The sequence below is a fragment of the Acipenser ruthenus genome, chromosome 6 (genome assembly GCF_902713425.1).
Source record: "Acipenser ruthenus chromosome 6, fAciRut3.2 maternal haplotype, whole genome shotgun sequence".
NCBI lineage: Eukaryota > Metazoa > Chordata > Actinopteri > Acipenseriformes > Acipenseridae > Acipenser > Acipenser ruthenus.
The window spans coordinates 59,719,940-59,745,152 of NC_081194.1; the positions used below are offsets into that span (position 1 = coordinate 59,719,940).

Sequence of the window (25,213 nt, forward strand, 5' to 3'; positions counted from 1 at the left end):
CGCTCACTCTGTGTCCCTCCTCCAGACAATCTGTCAACTGTGATTTGCAAATTTGTGCTTTGATTGACAGTCTGCCAATACTTCCTTACCAGTGTTTTTTTTTTTTCTAATCCCAGTGAAGTGATGAATATCAATGAATTAATTATTATTATTATTATTATTATTATTATTATTATTATTATTATTATTTTATTTTTAGATGAGTGTGCGTGAGTTTGTTTTGAATAGAATGGGAGGGGGTAAGAGGGTATGCATTCTGAACGGGACACATTTCTCCGATGGTTGGAAGAGGGGGTGTAAAAAATATTGGGGGGGTTGAACTAAATGAATTCACTGTTGCTGTGTGGGAAGGAGCTTTGTGATTCACAGCCTCCGGCTTTACATCGAAACTATGCTGTCAAACGACTTGAGTGACCGCTGGGTGCCGCCTGCGTGTGAAATCCGGAACAGTTCATTCAGAAACCCGTCTGATGAAGACTAGTCGTTGGCAACGAGGCAGTAACAGCAGAACCGCGAGCTCCATACTAGTAACTGCAAATAAAAACAAAAAAACTTAGACGCAGAAGCAAAAATGGAAGAATAAAACCTTACACACGTCCTTCTAAACTTTAACAAACTGCACAGCACTTTAGAGGAGATAAAAACTCAAACAAAATGTCAGGAAGGAGCAAACTTTACGGACTCCTTTCTTTTTTCTTCGGACTTTCTGCGCCTCTGCTGTCGTCTGCTGAGAAGCTGGGTAAGTGTATTTGAACTGAAGGAGTGCATTGCTGTTAAGTTAAAGCGACAGTGCACGCATTCACTAAACAATAACCTTTTTTAACCAAAATACTTACTCAAAATGAATACATGTACTTAAATTGGTCAGATTAGTTATGTACTTATTTTAGGATAGTATACACTAGCTTGAAATGTGTCCCTGGAACACTCAGTCGCTTTGCCTACCCATCAGCTGTGGAAGCAAACCACTTACAGAACAGGCTATATTAAAACGTTTAGTAATTGATACACAAGTTACGCTATTGGTGTAATACTGTCTTTTTTTCTTTTTCGTAATATGCGGTGTAGAGAATACAAGCATAAAAATACTGTGCAAGACAAATTATAAATAATATTTGTAAACAAATGTGTATTCCCAGCGCCTGCACGATGAGTATCTGGTTTTATTTGCAAACATAGTTGTTTGTGTTTAGTACGTTAGCGATGGTAAATCCTATGGTTTAGAACCAGTTAGTTTGGTGACTTCTGTACGACAGAATGTAGGGTAGCCTACTTCAATGCCAATTTGTATACAGTATACAGGGTAAACCATTAACTAGTACTATTATTATTACTACCATAATTCACATTATGCTCACGATTTATAATACACCATGATAAAATTGTAGTTTTTTTTTTTCTCACAATTTCTTCAGGAGACCTCTAACAAGATTAAAACTCCAAGTAATCAGTCTTGGCTGTGATCCTCCCCATAAGAGATTATAAATAATTGGTCTACTGCATTGATGTGAATGGCAAAGATTTGTAAACGGTGTCAGAAAAAAAATGAACAACAAACTGGTTAGAAACAAGAAGTGTTTTATTTTGGCGTTCTGATCTTGTTCTGGGGTGTGCTGTGGTGGTTTGTCAGAATTTTCTGTTATCTGTTTTTTAGTATCTGCATGGAGGAGAACCTTGTAACACGTGACAGATTAATTTGCTAAAATAATGACTTGATTGAAAATCTGTTTGCCATAACACTGTTTGTGGTAACAAGTAACTTATCCTTTAAGAGTGTGGCTAAATCTCATTGCACTAAATCTCACACATAATAAAAACCCTTATAATTAATGTGTTGTTGGCAGTTGATATACAAAGCAATACTCACAGTTCCTGGCAATCGAGTGCTGATGTTTAACAATTTCTTTACCAGTAATTAACCTATTGCTTTAAGATGTGGCAGGATTTGATTCTCACTTGTCACTCTCACTTGTAATCAGTTTTCTGCAGCCCTCAAGAATACCTCTTAGGTATAGATGCTAGGGAGAGTGCTGTAGCATGTCTGACACTTTTTTTTAACACAGCAGTTGTTATTCAAACTAGATCTGATGCACACAGAGCAGTCTGTATTGGTGCTGCTGGGTATGGTGCCTCAGTTGACAATAATCAAATCATGACAGGCCTTTCTATTTGTTGTGTCAATCCTTAACTCTGTTTCAATCAATTATATATTCTTGCCAAGTTATTTTTTTTCTAGTATTGTGTTACAAACCAGGTTCCCATGTACTGGTATTGAATTCAAATAGATAAAAATAACTTGCCATAACATTGTCTGCTAAGGGCTTTCTGTTTAAACTGTTCTGGGATTTTCAGTGATTTACTGTGAAGTATGTTTAAGCATGGCCCATAGATTCAACACTTCATCACTCTGTACCCAGAAAATGATAATTAGCAATTTGTGCAGTGTTGGTTATGTAATTAGGCACCTGTCAATGAACACTACTTTTAGTCTTCTAGTAGAATCTTGTAACAGCAAGATTCAGCTTGTATGTATTACATACTGTCTGTCAGGGATGCTTTTAACATAGCAAGAATCAGGCATAAGAGAGTGCTCATTTACAAAAACATGTGATACATTACAGACTTTTTTTGTTGTTTTTCTTTTTTTGTCAAATCCCATCAAATGCGGTTTCGTTCTTCATTTACAAAAAACAAAACAAAAAATCCCTGCTCTACCGGCATGTGAAAACTGATGTCAGAATTAGAGTGACAGGACTTCAGAATGAATTCAAGTTCTGTGTTTTACACAAGTTTAGCTTGAGGTGCATTGGAATGACAATGGAGGGCAGCCCTGTTGCGCTTCTGCTCACGCGTGCATTTCATTGAAATATGAAGCTCTGAAAATGACTGGCCCTTGCTTTGTCGACAGTTTGGAACAATGCGCCTAAGCGCCCTGTGTTAATGCATGACCACTGCGCTCATGTTCTGTGGGTTGGAGACCTGGCAGGGTTTCTTTACCCTCTAGCTAAATCTTTTTATTGCTGTTCTGTTATTGGCATTTTCCTTCCATTGCCACTCTGTAATGGCATTGGACAGTAGTGTCGATTACTGAACTAGAAGCAGGCCCTTTTGTGAAATTGCTTCTACTTGATTTTTGTTAATTTTATTTTCACATTTAGGAATGAATGTTTTAAAGTTAGGTTTTGGATTAACGACATTGTCGCAACATGAAAACAACTCCCAAAAAGTATTTTATTCAAAAACGTTCCTCTGTGTTTATAGAGTGTTACAGAGCTTCTGTGTACTACTGAATACAACTTAACTGTAGAAATGCATTTGTATTGTATGGATGCTCAAATACAACATTTCAATACTCAAGTTCATTTGCAAAGTGGTTAGATAGAAGTCTAATGCGAGTGCACCGTAATTGGTTAATTAGCTGAGCAGAGTGTGCTGTGAGTCAACTTCTATGGAAGTAAAGCAGATGTCCGGAAATTTGTTTCAAGCACTCTGTACTATGTGAACAGTACTGGGTAGCAATGCTGTTTTTTTTTTTTTTTTCAGGGGTGCTGTATGAATCTGAGAAACCTTACATGGAAGTTTGTTGCCTTTAGGGTTTAAAAGACTGTTTGTTACATGACCCTGCAGTGTTTACAAAAAACACATTACCTTTGCTGTATCCCGTGTTGTCCCATATTGCAGTATTTTTTTCATATGTTTTTTTATTCACATATAATAGGTCAGTGAACTAGGGAGTTTTTTTTCAATTTTTACTCTGGAACTTTAACCAGGAGAACGATTGTTTGTTCTAAACATTTCAGTGTACTCGGATCATGCTTCCTCCAGCAACAATGCTGGATCCCTTATTGAAATGAGTGGTGTGTTGTGGGAACAGAAACACATTGTATTACTGTAGCTTTTATTAGGCAGCTTTATAACAAAATTACAATGACGTTGACGTTTAAATATGAATAAAAATGATGCTCCCCTGACAGTGAAGATAATTGCCTTAATACAAGTTATGCTGTGAAACCTGTGTTATCTTTACTTTCATTCTGCTCTCTGTCAAGCTTTTTCATTTTTCTATGTGTTTGGCAAGCTGTGTTACATTTATGTTTTAGCTGCGAGAATCCACCTGTGTACAAATCTATTTTTTTATACCAGTTGTATGGAACCAATGAGGAATATTCTCATGACATAAAATGAATGAGAGAAACTAAGGTATAACTGTACAACACACCCTGGGATACCACATAGTGTCTCAAATACAATAAACAGTAAATTAAAATAAACTAGAAATACAAACAAATTGGAGCAATATGCTGACTTTTTTTAACTTGCCACTTGCAGCTTTGCTATTACTTTGACCCAGCAACTTCTGTCCCTTGTGTTGCTTGTCTTGAGGCAAGAAGCCTGCATTATTTTTGTCTGTCCATGTAAAGTGAAAAAAACAAAACAAAAAAAAACAAACAGCAGACAGCTGGGTTGTGATGGGGGATATTGAAATGTTTAATGAAATTGATTAAATTAGAATGCGAGTACACTTGAAGTCATGTACCTGTACTTTTGCTTTTCTGTGTTATTTTATGTTTTTAAAACGTGCGTTCGAATGAGAGTACTGTAAAACCCTTGAATATATAAGACGGGTAACATAAAAGGCCCATTCTGATATGGAAAATACATGTAGTCACAAGCCTTGTAATTCACATTACGCACATGATTTATAATTGCCATCAAGCACGTCTGCTTGCTTTTTGAAAGACTTGGAATGTATTGATTTACCTAATACGTGCTGGCCCACTACCAGAAAATCTTTCCCTTGGGCATCTCCGGGCATAAACAGAAACATGTTGCTTTCACTTAATCTGTACATTCTGGCAGCTTAACAGCCTTCTGCATATTTTTAATCAAGTAACTTACATCACTTTGCCCTGAATGCATAAAGAAGAGAAACATCTGGTGTAGCACGGTTATTTGCTAGTCAAATTAGAGATGTTAAAAGGTGGCCAGCCAGCTCATTACCATTATACAATGAAGCAAATTACAACACTCGCCAAACTGTTAAACATTTTCATTTGCTCTTTGAGTGAAGTTTTGCTATCTAAGTATTTAACGGTCAGTGGTTTCAATTGCTTCTTTATTAGATGCTCCTTTAAATTCAGAACCCACCATCTCTCAAATCCTGCACACCAAACAAATCTTGTCTAAGCAGTAATAGAGGGCAAAAGTACAGTTTAAGAGTGTGCATTTTGAAAAAGTATATTTTCAAATACATGCTAGTTCAATGACAGGCAGAGTAAAGTATTTGATGGTGTTCACTGCTGAAGCCAGTGGGGTAGCAAGGGGGTGAAATTGTCACGTGTTTCCTGGTTGTAGCTTGCGTATTCTGCTAATTGCTCCAAGTACTATAATGTACTGGTGTATGCAAGATATTTTTTCAGGATTTAGAGTACTAGTATAACTCACCCCTAGTTTGACGGAGTCATGTTCTGTCTGCAGTAATTTATTGTTTAGATCAATTAGTTTACTCTGGTAGATTCATTAGTTGTTAAAAGCAATCAGTATGGCTTGCTAATTTGGACAGTTTGAAAACATATCATTGGCAGGTGTACTGCACTATGTTGCATTTGCAATATAGTCCTAAACTTAAATGAAATGGAGTGTGAACTGAAATCAATCAGGTGACTCAGTCCTGGGAGTTGTTTGTTTTGTCATTTGCTTGATGTCCTTCTTGTTGCCATTAAAATGTAAATGTGGATCCCCTCAACCTGCAGAACACACAGTCATACTGAAGTGATGTGTAGACAAATACTGTGCAAAATTATATAGCACTGGATACTGGCAACTGAAACATGTTTTATGTACTGTACCTCTACAGACATTTTTTCTGTGGGGTTTGGCTAAACTGATCTGTATAGAAGAATGGTTTACTCCTGCGGCTCCATTACAATGATTGGTTGCCTTAATTTTTGAGAGTCTCATAGATAAATCTCTCTCACCTCATGCCATAATGAAACCTACAGGAAGAGGACAAGCTGGGGGGGGGGGGGGGGGGGGTACTTAATTGGGAAAATCCCCAGAGCCTTGTGGCCCTTTTATAGGCATTTCCAAATAAGGTCACAATGTCATCCCACTTCCATGCCTGCAAGGGCTTGTTCATATCTGTGTCTTAGGAGGGTTAATTTAATAGTTCATTTGTGGTCCAAAGTTGTATTTGTTTTATCCACCTTTTTTAACTTCTTTTGGGAGATAGCCTATATCTCCTAAGTGCTGATGGCTCTTTCCCGTATGAAACCGCAGTTGTCTGGTCTGATGTTTTATCTGCTCTATTATCTGTTGGGATGTTAATAAGGTGGTTGATAAATCACCCCTGGAACACAGAGGTGAAGAGCAGTATTTAGAGCACTTCAGCAGGACCCCATTGGGGACATCCATGAGAAAGAATAAAGACTATTGCCTCACCCATCCAGGTGGATAGTCTTGTTGTAAACTGCTTATATTTCATAGCGTTTTTGGTTGTTTTTTGCTTGTGTGTATTTAAAAAAAAAATCAGTAATACCATCCCAAAAACGTAGATTTAGTTAGAAGCAGATGTGATTTTAATGACCATAATGAATGAAGCGCTAGTGTCTAGGTTACTGTTTATGTTATACTACAGAGTGAGACAAGTAATTAAAACACCGTACCCCAGTCATACAAAACCAGGTACCGTTTTCAGAGCTGCCTGGTCGGCAGGATTCAAAGTATTCCAACACCGTCACATTTAGTTTAATGCCACTTTGTACCGAACTGAAACATACCAGTCATTATTATGCCAACAGTGCAATTAAGTACCATGTTTGGGAAGGAGAAAAAATCATGTTAATTGTACAAACTGTAACCAAATACCTAAGAAGCTAATATAATCCAGGTTTTTTATGCACCCTCGACTTGTTTGTTTCTTATTTGCTCTTTTGAAAAAAAAGTGAAATATTAATATGTTTAATATTATCTGCTACTGGACCAGTTCTACTCTTGTCAGTATCCCCAGAGTGGAAGTGTCTATCCTGTAACCTGTGGATCATGTTGTGCAAACTTTCTACGCTGCTTATTCAGTAGTTTTGTGACTAGTGTATACTGTAAGCAGTGTTGTGTGTTTCCAAAGCTGAAAATCCCTTGTCTCGACTTGCTGTGCTTTGGGCTACTGTACAGTACTACAGTATGTCAGGCTACCTTGCATGACTCACCAGTGTAATTAGAACATATAGTTGATTCCAGTTATATGGCTGGCACTTGTGCCTCACACAACACCTATTGTAATTTATACAGTACTGTATTTTGCAGTAGATTAATAAAGGCCGGAGCCCAATCTGAAGTCACAAGGCAAACTTATATAGTGGGAGAGAACATTGATTAACGTGAACAATTTATAAAAAAGTATTTACAAGTATTTACAAAATTTACAAACAGCTATTTATAAAAAAGTACTTTCTATCGGCTCCCATCTATACTATAGGTAATCAAAAACAGTCCCAGGAGATTTCCCACCAGAACAAATTCACCTAAAAGGATGGCGCTTGTGTATGAACTCAGAAATTCTGAATGTGTGAAGTATTTAGTGTATAGTAGAAAGATGCATAGCATCTTTTCATTGAAGCTTAAAGAAATTTTAAAATAAATAACAGTTTATTTTTAGTTGTTTTATCAGAGCAGTTTAGAGTCCATTTACCGTGTTTGTCAAATCTACAAAGTACATTCAAATTTGAAAGGGTTAAGTACCAGGATTTAAATTATATATATATATATATATATATATATATATATATATATATATATATATATAGATTAAAACTGCCAGTTTTACTTGTGCCTGACAACCCAATTTTGTTGCCGTTTCTAAAAGCAAAAGCAGACACTGCTATCTTCTCGACCTATCTTCTGCCTCATCTGATGATCTACATATGTAATTATTCTAACTCTGTTTGAAAAAACTTAATGCAATAAGTCTTTTTTTTCCCCCATTGTTTTGACACAGGAGATGGATGTGGGCAGTCTGTTCTGGGTCAAGAAAGTGGAGTCCTGACTTCCAAGAACTATCCCGGAACGTACCCAAACCACACATGGTGTAAGTGGAAGATTCAAGTGCCAGAAGGAAAGACTATCATACTGAAGTTTGGAGACCTGGATATTGAGGCACAGCACTGTGAATCTGACTATGTTAAAATCTTTAAAGGAACACAGACTTTTGGAAATGGTAAGCAGACCAGAAAACAAATATACCAATATGTTGCTATGGGGTTGATTTGATCACCGGTATGGATTTATTTAGAGCATTTTACAGTAACAGGGAACCATGGATAGGTGGTTGATGCTATCCAAGTTGATTCTCCAGTGCTGCAAAATGTTCTAACAAATATTGAAGTGACTTACTCCGACAAGCTACAGCTTGATAAAATGAAACCCTTTGGGCTGAAAAAGTTCAAAGAATTCAATAATCTGTTCATTAATAGGTCTGAATACAAGCAGTGCTGTCTTTCTAAATGCTTCCTGTCACATCTGTGATGTATCAAAGCATGGTTTTCAGCTGTTTTGCAGATACAACCATGAATGCAGGTTGTGGAATTAAAGATTGGCAGGTGAATGTTACATTACAGTTTCCAGGTAACCATGATTTAGTCATTTCAGCTGAAACTGCTTGTCTTTGTCTAGACAAGTAAAACCTTAGATGACATACTGGCACATCTTGGGCTAATAAATACCTTGTACTCTGTTTGAGCTGATTCAAATTTAACAAATTTGGTTGTCCACCCTAACCAAAATATTCGCAGTGGTAGGTTGTATTGTTTAGAACTGGGCTAGCATTTATTCTCTAAGCTTATTTTTCCTCTTAGTGCCTTATTTTGAAGCAAGTACAACATTGTTGACTGGTGAAATGATTTTATTGCCTCACTCTCACTTGTATGTTTTGTTCTAAACAGAAGGGTTTCACTTCAACCCAGATTTATAAGAACACTGATGCTTGACTTGTGAAAGCCCCGGAAAAAACAATTTACTTAACTCAAAAATAGCTAAAAATTAACCTGTTATTACTAGGGTGGATTAGCGGGACAGAGGCAGCTTCACTGAAACCCTCTTTGGTATACTAAAAAGCAAAAGCCTTTTGATAGTCAGTTTCGTAACACATACCAGTGATTCATGGGGGCTTTTGAAAAAAAGATACATCTGACTTAAGCTAGGAATAAAAGATTAAATACAATATTTAAATAAATACATAAATGACAGCTAATTAGTCCAAGTTCTTACCTTTTCAAATGAGCCATTTCCGATCACTCTAGGACTTGTACAACCGGAGAAATGATATTTGAAGTGGCGAGTGTGAGTGAAACTGCAGTGAACAGAGCCGAAATGACGGCTACCATGTATGGTGCGACAAGTGTGTTAAAGGGCACTAATGTTTTAACAGCTGTTTTTTCCCCGATTTAATGTAAATCGCTTATTTTTTCCTAGCTTTAACCAAACAAAGTCCAGATTTAGCAAAATACATCAATGTTAACAAACACATTTGTGTCAGGGCAGGGCCCTGCTTGTAAATAGTGTTTGGTTTTTGTGTTGGTGGTGGTGATGGTTGGCAGGGATGGGGTTAATTCCTATCCCTGCCAAATACATGTGAGAATGTGGCTGTTCCCAAATGAAATACATGATATAAAAAGGGAGCTAGAAACTCCATTAGAAGGAGGTTTTGGGAGCTGCATAAGGAGAGGTTCTTGTTGCCACACGGAGCTAGAAAAACACTCCTATATTTAAAACTCACAGTGAGAGTGGAGGACTTGGGTGAGGGATTTTCTTTTGTTGATGTATTATTATTATTATTATTATTATTATTTATTTCTTAGCAGACACCCTTATCCAGGGCAACTTACAGTCGTAAACAAAAATACATTTCAAGAATCACAGTATAAGTAGTAATAAAATTAAGAGCAAGATAAAATACAATGACTTCGGTTCTAGCAAGTACAAGTATGACAAAATACGATTCAATAACAGAGCAGATAACGGTGTCAGTGATAGTTACATCAGGATATAATTAAATACAAAATGCTACAGATTAAATAACACTTGACAGATTACAGTACTCTAAAGTACAGGATTAAATGCAGATAAGAGCAAGTAAAGCACATTAAGGAAGAGTGATAAAGTGTCCAGAGGGAAAAATAGTTCTACAGGTGCTGTCTGAAGAGAGTCTTGAGGAGGCGCCGGAAGGTGGTCAGGGGCAGTCCTGACATCTGTAGGAAGGTCATTCCACCACTGCGGGGCGAGGGTGGAGAAGGAGCTATCCTATTACAACATTCTTAAAATTGGAGTGTAACGGCAATGCCAAATCAAACGCGTCAATGGGCGTGGGCTTGTATGTTTGCTTGAGATTTAGCTGAAAAAACAGCTAAATCTGTTTTGTGAAAAAACAGATTTATTTTTTCAGATACATGTTTAATTATATTTAATTGCTGAATGATGATAATGTTTTTCAGATGTAAATGTTGAATCGACAACTGGGGCGGCATATAAAAAGTTTGCGCACCACTGCTGTCATGAGACAGAAAAAAAAAAGAATGCTTGTGGTCTCTGTTGAAACTGGTGCAATAACCACCTTATCTCTCTTGAGTTTAAAGTCCTATTTAGCCTGTCATTGCTTTTGTCTCTGAAAGGTTGAATTATAACAAATATAGGGAAGCTACTGTATGTTACAGTAGCAGCAATATCCCTCAGTTTCAGATTGATAAAGCTGTTTCCTGATAATTTGGGTAATTATAGGCCTATATCAAATTTGCCTTTTTTGTCTAAGATTTTGGAACGTGTTGTGGTACAACAATTGAATAATCATCTTTCAATAAATAAACTCTATGAACCTCTCAATCAGGCTTTAGACTGCTACATAGTACTGAAACAGCCCTTGTCAAGGTTGTAAATGATCACTGGCTTCTGACTCTGTGCTCTTTCTATATTAGTTTTACTGGACCTTAGTGCCGCTTTTGATACAGTAAAGCATAACATCCTACTTGCATGGTTAGAGAGCCTATTTGGCATTTCTAACACTGTCCTAAGTTGGTTTAGCTCTTAATTCTCAGAGAAAGCATTTTCTCTCTCTGGGTGGGTTTAGGTCCGTTACTGGGACGGTTTCCTCTGGGGTTCACGAGGGCTCCATATTGGGGCCTCTTATTTAATATATGTTCCCACTTGGTAAAATTCTTAAACATCATGACGTGAATTTCCATCTCTACGCTGATGACAGTCTGATTTACTTGCAAACTAAACCTGACATTGAAGTGACTGTTTCTGTGCTTACTAATTGTATAACTGATATTAAAGCTTTGGATGCAACAACGTTTGCAATTGAACTGTGATGAGACAGAGGTCATGTTACTAGGTTCGCCGCACCAACTGCATAAATCTAACAGTTTAAGCATTCCTATCAATGGTGTAGAGACTGTTTTGCTCGAAAATGAAAAATTTGGGGGTCATTTTTTACCCTAAATTTTGAGCCTCATGTACGGAATATCCCCAAGATGTCCTTTTTTTCATTTTAGGAATATCGCCCGGCTATGCCCTGTTCTCTCCATGCCTGCTGCGGAGAAACTGGTCCATGCCTTTGTCTCGGCCAGACTTGACTACTGTAATGCCCTGCTTGCTGGGGTTACCAAGAACACCCTAAACAAATTTGCAGTATGTTCAAAACTCTTCATCCAGGGTTTTGACCTAGGTCTCGATCTGGTGGTCATATTACCCCTGTTCTGGAATTCTTACATTGGCTTCCTGTTAAGTTTCGCATTGATTTTAAAATCTTGCTTTTGACTTTTAAGGTTTTAAAGGGTGTGTCTCCCCCTTACATAACTGACCCCTAGACGCAATTAGCGGTCCACTGATGTTGGACTCTTTATGTGTCCCCATGACCAGATTATGAACTGTGGGTGATCGGGCCGCCTTCTGTTCCTATGCCCCTAGGTTGTGGAATGCCCTTGCCAAAAAAAGTAGGGACTCTGAATCCTTGAGTGTTTTTAAATCTCACCTTCAAACTTATTTGTTTAAACTGTTTTTTGTTTTTTGGTTTTTTTTTTAGATTTAATGTTTTGATATTTTTCTTACTGTTTATTTTTATTTTTCTGTTCTTATGTACATCGCTTTGTGATGACTTGTCATGAAAGGCACTTTATAAAATTATTATTATTATAAATGGTTCAAATTGACAGCGATAAAAAAAAAAAAAAATAGGGTAAATAAAATATAAGGGCTGTGATCTAAAGCATAGTAAAATAGCTTAATAAGGGTATACAGTACATTACCATGAAAGAACATTGAATCAATTTGACGCTTGGGGAAAGTAAATGATGCACTTTTTGATTACAGTTTGGTCAGTTTAATTTCCGTTGTAAATGCTAAATTTTGTATGAAAAACAGTTCAATGAGTGATTTGTTTAGTTTACCAGTTGGCCTGTTGGTTTTTACTGGTGCTAAGGATTCAACTTTAACAGTCTGTTGCACTGATAAGCCAAAGATCTTTGTGTTGAGGGGTCTATACTTTTACATGGGAGTCTTGCTAGCAGGTTGATATTTGTTAATGTTACATTAAGATGGAATGTTCCAGTAGCTCTTGAAGCAAAACAAAAATATAAACTAATCTCAGTTGTGTTTGTTATACTGGTAATAAATAAAATTATGGTAAGCACCTATATAGTTGATATTAAGTAGTGATCTTTGTAATTGTAAATCACCTCTTATATATAAAACCTTTAACTCTACCATCAGTGTAGGGGGGAAAAAAACAATGTAATTTACTTGGCCGTCGTATTCAAGAATGAAAGTTGCATCTCCCTTATTGAGAATGTATGTTTTGTTTTTCTAAATAACATGTAGTTAGGCCACATAATGGGTTTAACGTGCAATTAGGCAGTGGTTCTTTTCCAGAAAAGACATGTGCTTTGTAGATTGACCCCTTCTAGAGTAGTTAGGGAGAGGGTGGTGCATTGCGCTATTTAGGAGCTCCTGTAAAATTGTTATTTCCACTGCCTCGGGGTTGTTCGTGTTTTTCATTTGATATTTCTTTGAAGTCAATTATGGCAGTAATTCTTCTGAATTCTCAGGTTAATGTTCTATAAACTGCAGGGGACGTATGGACACAAAGGTATGTATTCCCAGAGTCAAGGGGTAAGCCTAGAGTGTTTGTCTTTCAAAGGATTTTGTCTTGCTTCCGTTTTTATAAGGATACTATTTCATACTCTATGACCCCGTTCACACTACTGGGCCTGCCCAGGGCCGCCCTATATTTAGGTCTGCAACCCTGTTCACGTTTTTAAGGCACCTTTGCACGTTCACATGTGTGACTGAAAAGCAGGCTTAAAATGTGGCTGCTTTTTTTTTTTTTTTTTTTAATGGAACGATAGTCTGCACTGAATGGAAGAGCTACCGGGATATACAGGAATCCTTTTACAGTAGATGTTTCTTATTAATATATATATATATATATATATATATATATATATATACATTCAATGCAGCACAGTAACAATTGTATGGTATATATTAAAAAAAACATATTGACTATTTTGACTTACTGTTATGGTGTGTAATGACAGTCCGAGCTTACCCCCACCCACAATCACATTGTTCTCTTAAGAACACTGAGGTATTTAGAACGCGGGAAACAGCAACTTGCTAGTGTTGACAGGTATAAATATTTATTTTCATAATGGATACTTCACAGATTACAAATGACTATCAGGTTTAATTCCACCATATTTGCTTCTCAATTACATAAGTCTCGTCTCAGCAAAATTACTGAATTAGAATCCAAATTAGCTTTTTTAGAACATGCCCAACAACTAACCTTTTCTGATTCTATAGCCTTGGAAGTTAATCTGCTTAGAAAAGACCTAAATGTACTACTTAGACATCGTGCCGAATTTCTCATACATAGGTCTAGACAAAACTATTACTTCAATGGCAGTCGACCTAGCCACCTGTTGGCTTTGAAACTCCGCAACAATGAACGTTTTGCAGATATCCCCGCTGTCAAATCTTCACAGGGGGCATTATTGACAGATCCTATGCAGATAAACTCTTCATTTCGTTTATTCTACTCCAAATTATACAGTTCTGACATTAGACATGATCGACAGCACTATATGAATTTCCTTCAAATCCTTCAACTGCCTCGTCTCTCACCTACAGAATCAGCCGTGCTTGGTGCTCCTATATCCTTAGCTGAGCTGCGGGAGGCACTACAAGACATGAAGAAGGGCAAATCCCCTGGCATTGATGGTCTCCCTCCTGAACTCTATTTGACTTTTTGGCCCCAACTAGGCCCCTTGTTGCTCGATATGATACACTCTGCTATTGACAAGGGTTCATTTCGGAGAGATATTAATAGCGCAGTTATATCTCTTTTGCTGAAAAAGGACAAAGATCCCACTTCCTGTGCGAACTATCGACCACTATCACTGATTGGCTCGGACATCAAGCTGTATGCTAAACTGCTGTCACGTCGTCTTGAGGCTTATATGACCAAACTAGTACATCATGATCAGACAGGCTTTATTAAAACTCGCCTTGCGTCTGATAACATCCGCCGTCTCCTACATATTATACATGCTGCTGCTGACATTGCTTCCCCATGTGCAGTTCTCTCATTAGACGCTGAGAAGGCATTTGATAGACTCGAATGGGATTATTTGTGGGCAGTTCTGGACTATATGGGTTTGGGTTCCGGGTTTATTGATATGGTTAAACTTTTATATGCCAATCCCTCCGCAATAGTCTTGACAGGCCAATCGTGTTCTCCCCAATTTGCTATCTCTAGGGGCACTCGTCAGGGTTGTCCACTCTCGCCTTTGTTGTTTGCCCTATCTCTTGAACCTCTAGCTCAGGCAGTCCGTCAATCAACTGACTCTACCCCTATTTCTGTCAATAATACCCAACATCACATATCGCTGTATGCAGATGATATATTATTATACGTAGACAATGTTTCCCAATCCCTACCTCATCTGCTGACTATTTTTGATGATTTCAGTGCAATATCGGGATATAAAGTTAACTGGTCTAAATCTGCATTGCTACCCTTAAATTCTGTAATGACAAGAACCAACATACCCTCGATAGTGCCGCTGGTTAAACACTTCAAATATCTGGGTGTTGAGATTTATCCTTCTTTACATAATACCACAGTAAATAACTTTAGTAAAGTCTTTAAACAGGTGAATGCAGATTTGAACAGGTGGACGCACTTTCCGAATTCTCTTCAGGCTCGTATTTCCATCGTAAAAATGAACGTGCTTCCTCGCATTAATTTTTATAGCTCAATGATTCCTTTATCTCCCCCTTCAGGGTATTGGGATAGACTGCATACAAGTATCTCCAAGTTTATATGGAAAGGGAAACAACCACGCATCAAATTTTCCACTTTGCAGCGCGAAAAATCCATGGGGGGTTTGGCTCTCCCAAATTTTAAATTTTATTTCTACTCATTTATTCTACGCCCAATCTCGGTTTGGCTTGCTCCTGATACTCCTGTATCTTGGCGTCCTCTTGAGGAAGACATAATCTCCCCTTATAGACTCCAAGATTTAATCTACGCCAATGTCCCTCTCAGACAGTGTAAATTGCGCTTTGGCCCTATTATTTCTCATTTAATTGCTACGTGGCGTCTGGTAGAGAGACTTACAAATTCCCAAACTAAATGGCATTCCCATTCACCGATCTTTCATAACTACAAACTCCTCACAGGCAATTCTCCTTTCTCTTTTTCACATTGGAGTAATAATGGTATACATAACTTTGCGGATATTTTTAATGACAATGGTCTGCGTGCGTTCCACGATTTGCAACTTCAATATAACTTGCCAGGATCTTCTTTCTTTTTCTATTTACGTCTCCGTTCTGCAATGCGTGCCTATGGTGTTCCCTGGGGAGCACAGCTGCCTATGCACCCACTTCACAATTTATTAGATAAACAGGGCAAAACAAAAGGGTTGGCTTCAGCCATTTACATCTCTCTTTTAAAGACCTCTTATAAACCTCTAGCACTTTTTACTATATGGAATAGAGATCTGAATTTTGGAGATGACGAGATTTGCTGGAGCACTCTCTGGGACAACATAAATCTGGCTTCCAGGAACCCTAATCATCAAATGATTCATTTCAATTTTTTTCACAGGGTATATTTAACCCCTCGCAGACGCTTTCAAATGCGACTTACCCCCAGCCCTTTGTGCATGCTCTGCCCCCAGGGTGCTATGGGTACTTTTTTACATATGTTTTGGGAGTGTCCAGATGTGGCTCACTTTTGGTCCCGAGTATCCTCATCATTATCCACTATTCTTAACACGAATATTCCATGCTCTCCTCGGGTCCTTCTCCTGAATGATGACTGTACTCTCGATCTCTCACGGCAGCAGAAGAGGATTTGGTTGGCTGGCCTCACAGCAGCTAAAAAGTTACTGGCGCTCCGCTGGGAGCCGCCCCACTCCCTCCCTTGGCAACATTGGCTCCTCACTTTCCTTGACATTATCCATATGGAACTGTCTACTGCTCGAATCCATGGTGCCAGGGGGGGGACTATGGAGGCATGGAGTGCAGCTGCGACCATTGTCAGGTCATTATTATAAGACCCAGTGGGATGGAATCCATAGAGGAAAGGGGGCACCAACGGGGGGGGGGGGGGGGGGGGGTTTGTGTTTGGGTTTTTATATTATGTTGTGTTATGTATTGTTCCATGTTGTTCTTTTCTCTTTAAATAAATAAAAAACATTTGTTCAAAAAAAAAAAAAAAAAAAAATGACTATCAGGTTGTACACAATTACTGACATTCACAAGACAAGCTCACGACTGACCACCTAATAGCACTACTGCTCCCTCCTAAGGAAAGGCACGGCATTAAATAATGTTAAATACATTACACAGGTTTCTTCTCATTTATATGTATTTGTTTAATCTGCATGAATACTGTCTTTGTCTACAAACACGATCGTTAAACTATTCTATTGTTTACTCATGTTATTATTATCATTGTTGTTATTATTGTCTTTGAAGATTACCGAACATATGGCTATAACAAAACCCTTGTCCCACCTGTAAACGACAACTTCATTAAAGGAATCGCTCTAACCTAAATATAGCAGTACACCATCACATATCAAATACGCTTTGCTCAACAACATGTACGATACATAGTAACCCACTGCTCTAGCACCAGTAGAATAACATTAACAATAATAATCACAGTAACAGGCATTATAATATTACAGTGAGGGTCTCACCTTTACATATCTTAATATTTGTGGATGAGAACAGTATTTCATTTGTGTGTAAAAGCAAGCAGCTAAAAGAAATGATCCGAATTTTAAAGACGCACACTTCTGTAGCTATATCGTTGCGTGCAAAATAAACAATGGTGGCTGAATATGCCAAGTCGCCGCATTATTGATCATTATTGAGATACACAATCCTGCAGTTTTTATATTTATCAATTGGTTACTAATGTAATTGTGATAAATTAAGCATAATTATGAATGCACTGCAGCGCGATGTGAAAGAAACAACCTGAACGTTAACCCGCTAGATTTTTTTAAAAATGTAATATTTTTTATAATTAAAGTTGTATGCTGTAGAAATAACTACCATTCAATATTGATCCACTTCTGTCTTGCCCAGCACAGCATTCAGCTTTCTATTTACATTTCACGTCGGTCAGAGTATAGTATAGGAGTGTCTACTGAGCTACGTAACCACATTGGTCATATGAAAGGCCGTCCCTAAATCTGCTTTGCGTTCATACTTATTGTAGCGTTCTGTGCTATGGGGGTGAGACAGACTCGGGGGAGACCAGATGAAGTTCCACGTACTTTTATTCTTCTTTTTAATAAACACAACGAAACCCTGCTTGGGCCGAGGTTCACGCCAAAATAATAAATATCTGTCTCTCTCTTTTACACCGCAGACTCACTGGGGGTTCACACACTGCTTCGCAGACAAGCACTCTCTCAGCCGGTACTCTGTCTCTCGCAGTCTGTCCAGTAAGACTTCCACACGCGTTCTCCCGCTCGCGGTCCCCCCTCTCTTACTTATAGCCTCCGGGGGAACCGCCCACTGCACACACACACATACGCACACACACGTACGGCGTGCCCCGTACCCTCACAATACACGGAACCTTAACGGGACGTAACAAACAAGACAAACACAATGTCCAGGATGCTGCCATCGCCAGAGTCGTTACAAAATGTAAAGTCCGGCCCAGGTCCTGAGGTGGACCTGGGCCTCCTCAAATCGCAAGTGTGAACGGAGTGTATGATTGTGGTAAATCGTTGTTAACCAGCAATTAATTGTACTTTTTAATCATTAAATACTTCCAGGAATTCCCCCAGATAAGGCTGTTTTCCATGGAATATGGCTCTTTAATTACTGTCACATTCTTATTGCTTAATCACTGAGTGTGACCTTTCTCGCAGGAAGTCAGTGAAGGTGTTTTTTCAGGTATGTCAGATTGTTGAGGAAAGAACTCCACTCAGTAAGATTGCTGTTGAGTCACCATTAAAAGGACTGGCAGAAAACAAGGAACAAAGTCCATAGTTTGTCTCTTGTCCACTGTACAGTAGAATTGTGTCAGGCTGAAATGTTTAAGATGTTCAAATACTGAAAGCTGAATGAGAAAAAAATAATAATAACTTTGTTTTTCTCTGTCAGAACAGTAACTGATTTTTCATAATACATCACCATTTTGTGATTTCCATACTGTATTATTTGTATGCCTGAGACTAGCACCTGTATATCTCTATTTTCCCCACATACTCACATGCATATTTTAGTTGGAAATCAGTTACAATAAATGCTAGTACAGTAAATTACTTTGTGTTTACTGTAAACACAAATAATGTATAGCTATCAATTTCAGGAAACCCTCTGATACATATAGTATATCATGTGGTAAAATGACTTCTACATTATGAGGCATGACAAATTAGAGTTTGAGTAAGTGAATATTTTTAGTTCTTCCTGTTTGTGTAAACATGTAAATTGCTGATTGTGGCAAGCTACTACTGTATATCAACCTAGCTGATATACCAGGTAGCCAATATTAAAGCTTAAATTTATTGTAGAGGTAGGAAACAAAGATGAGTCACAAGAAAGATGTAATACTTTTACATTTACTTTGCTACAATTAGGGCTTCTGTTTTTCGGTTTTTATTAATTCCATTTTTCAGTGCTTATTTTTCGTAGTAGCTCGACAGTACTTGCACACTTAAGTTGTGCCTTCTTTCCTTTGCTGTCTTCCACAATGAAATCCTTATGGTCACCGGCACTATCTTCTGGGGTTTTTGTGTGTCTAGGCATTTTTTTACATTTTGTCACAATTTGTAATTCTGCTTTAAATTCTCCCTATCTAACTGTAATATAGCTTTACATCCCATGAACAAGCCTTCTAATTGTAATCTCGTTTTAAATCTTGCAAACTGAGTCTCCAATAAAAATGTAGGAATTTGCTGCCACTCCGTATTTTGTGGTGGGTTTAAAGTATTCAGAACGAATCAATGATAGGTACAAATCAGAAAGCCAGGATACCAGTGTTTTAACTAGTAAAATCCCCTGCATCTGATCTTGGTCTATTTTACAGATGCCAGGAGCCCTTTTTTGAGTTTTAAGTCCTGTGTTGGGTCGACTGTTCAGTTTATTTGAGGGTCTGCCTTATTTTTAATTCTGTTTTGTTTGTGTTTTTTTTTTTGTAGCTTTTGTGACCTACTGTGGGAACCTGAAATCTTACACAAAAGAGATCCACATGGATACCAATGAGATCACAGTTCAGTTTGAAAGTGGGCATCACCTATCGGGACGTGGCTTTCTACTGTCATATGCAACGAGCAACCACAAAGGTGTGTAACATGTTTGTACCTTTATGAACATTTCCGTACATGCTGACTGGGGATATTAGTGCTTTGCAAACATGTTTTAAACTACTGGAATTTCTTAAATTGCTATGTATTAGGATAGACACATTACCACAAAAATATTATACTTCACTATTGATGACTTTTTAGTGTAACACATGAACGATTAGATTGACCCTGACAGTACAGAAAGTCAAAGCACCCAAAACACATGAAATACGACAGGACAGGAAGGTGAAAACATTCCTATAGCCACAAAACCTGTAACATGTGCTTCAATCTCAAATTCCATCCACCCCAACCCCCTTATCTGAGGACAAATACCCTTTTCTTTCACCTAACAGGCAACTCCAGAAACCTGACATAATCTGGTCACTTTTCCTTATTGCAACAGAATTTGAAAAGGATAAGTCTATAGTGCAGTGTTGGGTTGCAGTGCTGAGCCACCCTGCCTACACTCTCTCTTTTATTTTACCCAGACAGCGAAGCAACATTGACAATTATAAAACAAATACAGTGAGCATCTGCCATAAGGTATATTTGTATTAGTTACATTTCGAGGAGCAGACATCTATATATCTTTATTTGACACATTAGGAGGTCTTTCCCATATATACGAATGTATATATACCTGTAAAGCAACTTGATAAAAGTAAGAAATATACACTTTAAGAAGCAGGAGTGTACAATTAACTGGAATTTTAGTATTTATTTTTCTGAACTTCATTTTGTGGCGTTGTTGTTGTATAGAATTGCAATGCAGTTACATTTTGATTTCTGAAGCACCGTTTATGAACAAGCATGTAAAAGAGAAGATGTTCTGATATTCCTGATGCATCCTCACAATTGTTCATAGAACCAGCTTATTCATAGTTTCTCAGGTTTGCCAACTGAATGTATGTTTCTTTTTTTATTTCCTGTCAGATTTGCTTACATGCTTGGATAAAGCCAGCCATTTCCCAGAGTCACAGTTCAGGTAAGTGTTAACACTCTGGAACCCAGATGAAAACATTCCTGACATTATATCTTGCTGTGTTTTGAATTAAATCTGATTGCTGTACCAGAAGTATGAAATATCTTGTTTACAGCACAAAAAAGGTGGGTGCAAACTGCTGATTTTAGATTGTTTTTTAATTGCAGCTCAAATGTAATAATTAATGGAGTTGTAAATTTAAATATTTTGTTTGCATGATTATTGATCTATTTTGGTAAAAAAAAAAAAAATAAATAAGAGGAGGAATTACCCCCCCATTTTAAATAAAATGTCCATATTTTTTAAAGTCATTATAAATGGCTGCTGGATTAAAACTGACCAATTTTTAATGAGATGTGTTTTTTTGTTTTTTTTGTTAAGCAAGTACTGCCCTGCTGGTTGCAAGGCAGTAACAGGAGATGTTTCTGGGGATAAGTCTGAGGGTTACAGACATGTAAGTACAAATATAAGTAATTCAACCATAGCTTCAAACATTCAATCATATAGCGCAAAAAACACTGAAGGCTTTAACTAAAAACTGTATCCACTTGCTTTGTAATTATAAGTCCTTTCTTTTTTTTCTTTTTTTCTGGGAGGAGCTAGAAAAAGAAAGATTTATTTTAGGAATGGGATGCTTTTGGTATTCATGACCGAATTAATCTTAATGTAAAGACTTTTTTTTTTTTTTTATCCCTGGAAGTAGTGTGTTCTCCTAGCAGAGTTAATCTCTGAATTGTTACATTACTGCAGATTAAGAGGTTCCCTCCTACTTAATTTCAGAATCATAGTTGTGCCAGGTCATTGCTTGAATTAGCTGCATATATTTAGAACTGTACTTGGCAAGCACAACACTGAATCTGTACAAGAAAAACAAAAATACTAGCTGAATAAAAAAAGATTGTTGCATGGTTCTTTGGTACAAAAACCATGAGATCAAAACCATTAATGCCATTTGGTATATCATTCAGATAATGGGTTACATTTTTCACTTGGAACACTAACTGAATCCCTGGACCAGATTTATGAAAAACTTGATTTACTGTTTTGACTGCACTAGCCTTGCACCTCACGTCATCCATCACAGGTTGTTGATTACCTTTTAGGTTGGAATTAGAAAGGTATCTTGCCTTCATGAAGCATTGTGGTCAGATGCAGAGCACCACACTTTATGTTTTATATGTATGGTGATTAATGATAGAATTAATGATGCATTCAAATCTGAATTCCAACCAGCTGTTTTAGAGGGCAGGAGGAAAAAGACTGCTTTGCTCGTTGGTATGGTGCACTTTTATTTGATCAGGTCCACGCAATCCCAACCAGATATGCTTATGTAAATCAGATCTTGGTTAACCATGACTTCATTCTCAAGTTAAAATCAGAGATGTGCAATTCCTCACTGGACTGCTCAATACTATGATACCTCATTAAATAGTTTCAATGTCTTATAGAAAAAGTCTTATAGTATTGATTAACTGCACTAGCAGTCTGCTGTTTTAGGTGGCGTTATTTTACCTAAAACTGTTTAGAAGCCTTCAGTGTTGAAAGGGTTAAGTAAATCTAGTTCATATAAAGTTGTTATACAATAGACATTCATTTTTACCCATCATTCTAGTTCTGTTAGAAATGAGGATTGAATCACCAAATGCCTTCTGTCTCTGTTATGCGGCTTTTCTCTGTTGTGTTTTTTTTTTTCTCCCCTGAGCCAAGACAGGCTAATAAGGCAGTCATTGTTGGTATGGTGCTTGATTTTTGGGATCATGACTGACCACCTTGACTTTACCCAGTTTTACACCAGGTGTTCATTCTTAGCTGTGTAGACTGAGAGCAGGCACGTCAAGAGAGTCTGTGTTGGGGCATTAACCCTCGACCCCCTGCATTGCACGCCAGTTAGCTCTTTGTGTCCCTTTCTAGGAAGCTGAGGACTACAAAAGCATGAAAGTCCACTGCTTTTTTAAGAGGTCCCTCCAGGTCAGGGTAAAGGTCTAGAATTGGATCAGTTCAGCCTAGCTCTCATCTACATAAACAGCCTATCCTTTCTGGCCTTATCCTGTCCGTCTGTTCACTCCAAAAAATGCAACAAAAAAAAAGACTATTTTTGGGTGGGGTGGGGGGTATTGTTAATGTTTCATTCATTGAACTCTGTGCAAGTAACCAGTAAGCATTCTTATTTGCAAGAGGATAAAGTAAAATGGATTTGTATTGCACCACTTAAAAAATTAACATTTTTTTTTTTTTTTTTTACTGCTTTTCAGTATTCTCTCTGTCACTAATAATCAAGTAAGATGAGATGCCTGCATCCTATGTGTATTGCAGAAGTGTAACCGATGTTTGTGTTTTATCTGTCAGACGTCCGTTCTTTGTAAAGCTGCCATTCACGCTGGGGTTATACTTGATGAATTGGGAGGTCAGATATCAGTCATTCAGGATAAAGGCCTCGGTCGGTATGAAGGCATCAAGGCAAACGGCATTCAGACAAAAGAGTGAGTATCAATCAGGTTTTTGATTATTAAGCATCACAGTGTCCATCCTTCACCATCGCTACTATTTCAGCTGCTCATAACTCATAAATAAGGCATGAACTTTCCGGTTTTTATTTTCCAAATCTCTTCCTCCATTTAAATGTTAATTAGTAGTTGTAAGCCGTTTCTGCATCCTAATAAAGAGAAAGCTACACATTTAAAGACTGGTTTTAAGATTTGTATTTATTTTTTTGCTACAGATCATGGAGATTTTAAATGATGGACAACTCTTAAGCGAGTGAAAATAACAAAAGCACAGCGATAAACTAGGCAACTACAAGAATTAAATGCAATTAGGATCAGCGATGAGCAATTGACTTAATTTGTCACATCTGTTTGAAATAAAAATTAAGTGAAACAGAATCAGGCTCAGTCAAAGATATGAAGGTAAAAACAAATGGCATTGTTTTGTAATTAACAGCTTTTTCTGAGTTTAATTAGGAAACAAAATTGGCTCAAAATAAATCCTGAAAACTTCAAGCCCTACTCATAAGCCATCTGAGATGCCGACTTCATATGTTCAGTGTTATATAAATGTACAGTATGGTAAATGTGTCTGCCATATTGTCCTAATGTTTGGTGCATAGCTATATTCTAGGATTTTTACAGTCAAGTATCATTACCAGTGTTGTCCAGTAAAATGTGCCCATTCATTTCTGCTACATTTTAACCTGTGGCCAAATCAAATAAACAGACCACATGCTTTCACAGAGTCTTTACAGCTGTTACACAGCTGTTTTCTATATTTCTTTCAGTCAAATTCCATTACCAGTGTTGTGCAGTAAAAATGGACTGTTTTTACAACCTATTAGATCTCATATACTGATCCCTGTGCAGTTCACTCCCCCCCTCTACTACCACCATTTCTAAATGTAAAGGTTCTATAGCAGCACTGTTGTCATTTCAAGAGTAGCTATTTGATCATGACCTCCATGTTCACATGCCAAAGATGATAAAGCTACTTAGAGGGGTTTACACCAGGGTGCCATATTACCATATGCTCAAATATAGCAAGAACAATAATAAAGAAGACTGGTTTTAGAGAAGAGCTAAGAACAACAGAACGGTGGCAGGTTGGGTTTGTTCTGTAAGTAGAGCTAAAAGCTAGGAGTTGGGAGATCATTACTGCAAATTCAGTACTTTACTATTACTATTCACTTTTTTACAGTCCTACTTACTGTAGCTGAAACTGGGTAGAAATAGGTCCCCTCTTTTAAAGTAGTGAATACATCACCATCATCATATACCCTGGTTAAATACATTTGGAAGGGCAGTGTATAGCGTTTTTACACATAGCCCTGTTTAATAGTTGTTGAGGCAGCCCTATGTTTGAACGTCCCAGACTGGGAAGCTGCAGGGGAGGTTGCATCTTGTTGAGCACTTCATATTCACTGTCATACTGTGCTGGTTTTCATATGGATGAGTCGATTACCAGCTTCTCAGACATGACCTTGGCCTGCCTCGCTCAGTCACAGCACATTTATTATCTTGTGTTATGTATGATTTGCAATTTCTTTGATAAATGTCTTTAAACCTGAGCTAATGTATGAAACATTCTGCCAAGATAATGGCAACTGCTGAGATTTATTAGGAGCTAGAGGTGTAGAGTAAGAAAGAATATGGATTGTCATTCATTATGACTATAAAGCTGACTAGTATCTTTATTTTATACATTAAGCATGTGTGCATGATAAGCTTAATTTGGTCACGATTCATTCAACCTAATTAAGTCTTGAGTCAGTATCCACAGAAAAGTAATTTGTTAAAAAAAAACTTGGGGATTAAAATGCCGAGGTTTTTTTTTTTGTTTTTGTTTTTGTATGTATGTATTT

General features: G+C 37.5%; 1 protein-coding gene across 1 annotated transcript in view; it reads left to right on the forward strand.

The window, feature by feature from the left end:
- The first annotated feature begins 309 nt into the window (after positions 1 to 309).
- The window catches only part of LOC117410872 (discoidin, CUB and LCCL domain-containing protein 1-like), a 37,461-nt gene continuing 12,557 nt past the window's right edge, over positions 310 to 25,213 (forward strand). The window contains exons 1-6 of the mRNA XM_034017777.3: positions 310 to 739; positions 7,994 to 8,212; positions 19,731 to 19,874; positions 20,814 to 20,865; positions 21,244 to 21,316; positions 23,209 to 23,342. Coding sequence (XP_033873668.1) covers positions 655 to 739; positions 7,994 to 8,212; positions 19,731 to 19,874; positions 20,814 to 20,865; positions 21,244 to 21,316; positions 23,209 to 23,342 — 707 coding nt within the window. The 5' untranslated portion in view covers positions 310 to 654. The remainder of the gene's footprint in view (positions 740 to 7,993; positions 8,213 to 19,730; positions 19,875 to 20,813; positions 20,866 to 21,243; positions 21,317 to 23,208; positions 23,343 to 25,213) is intronic.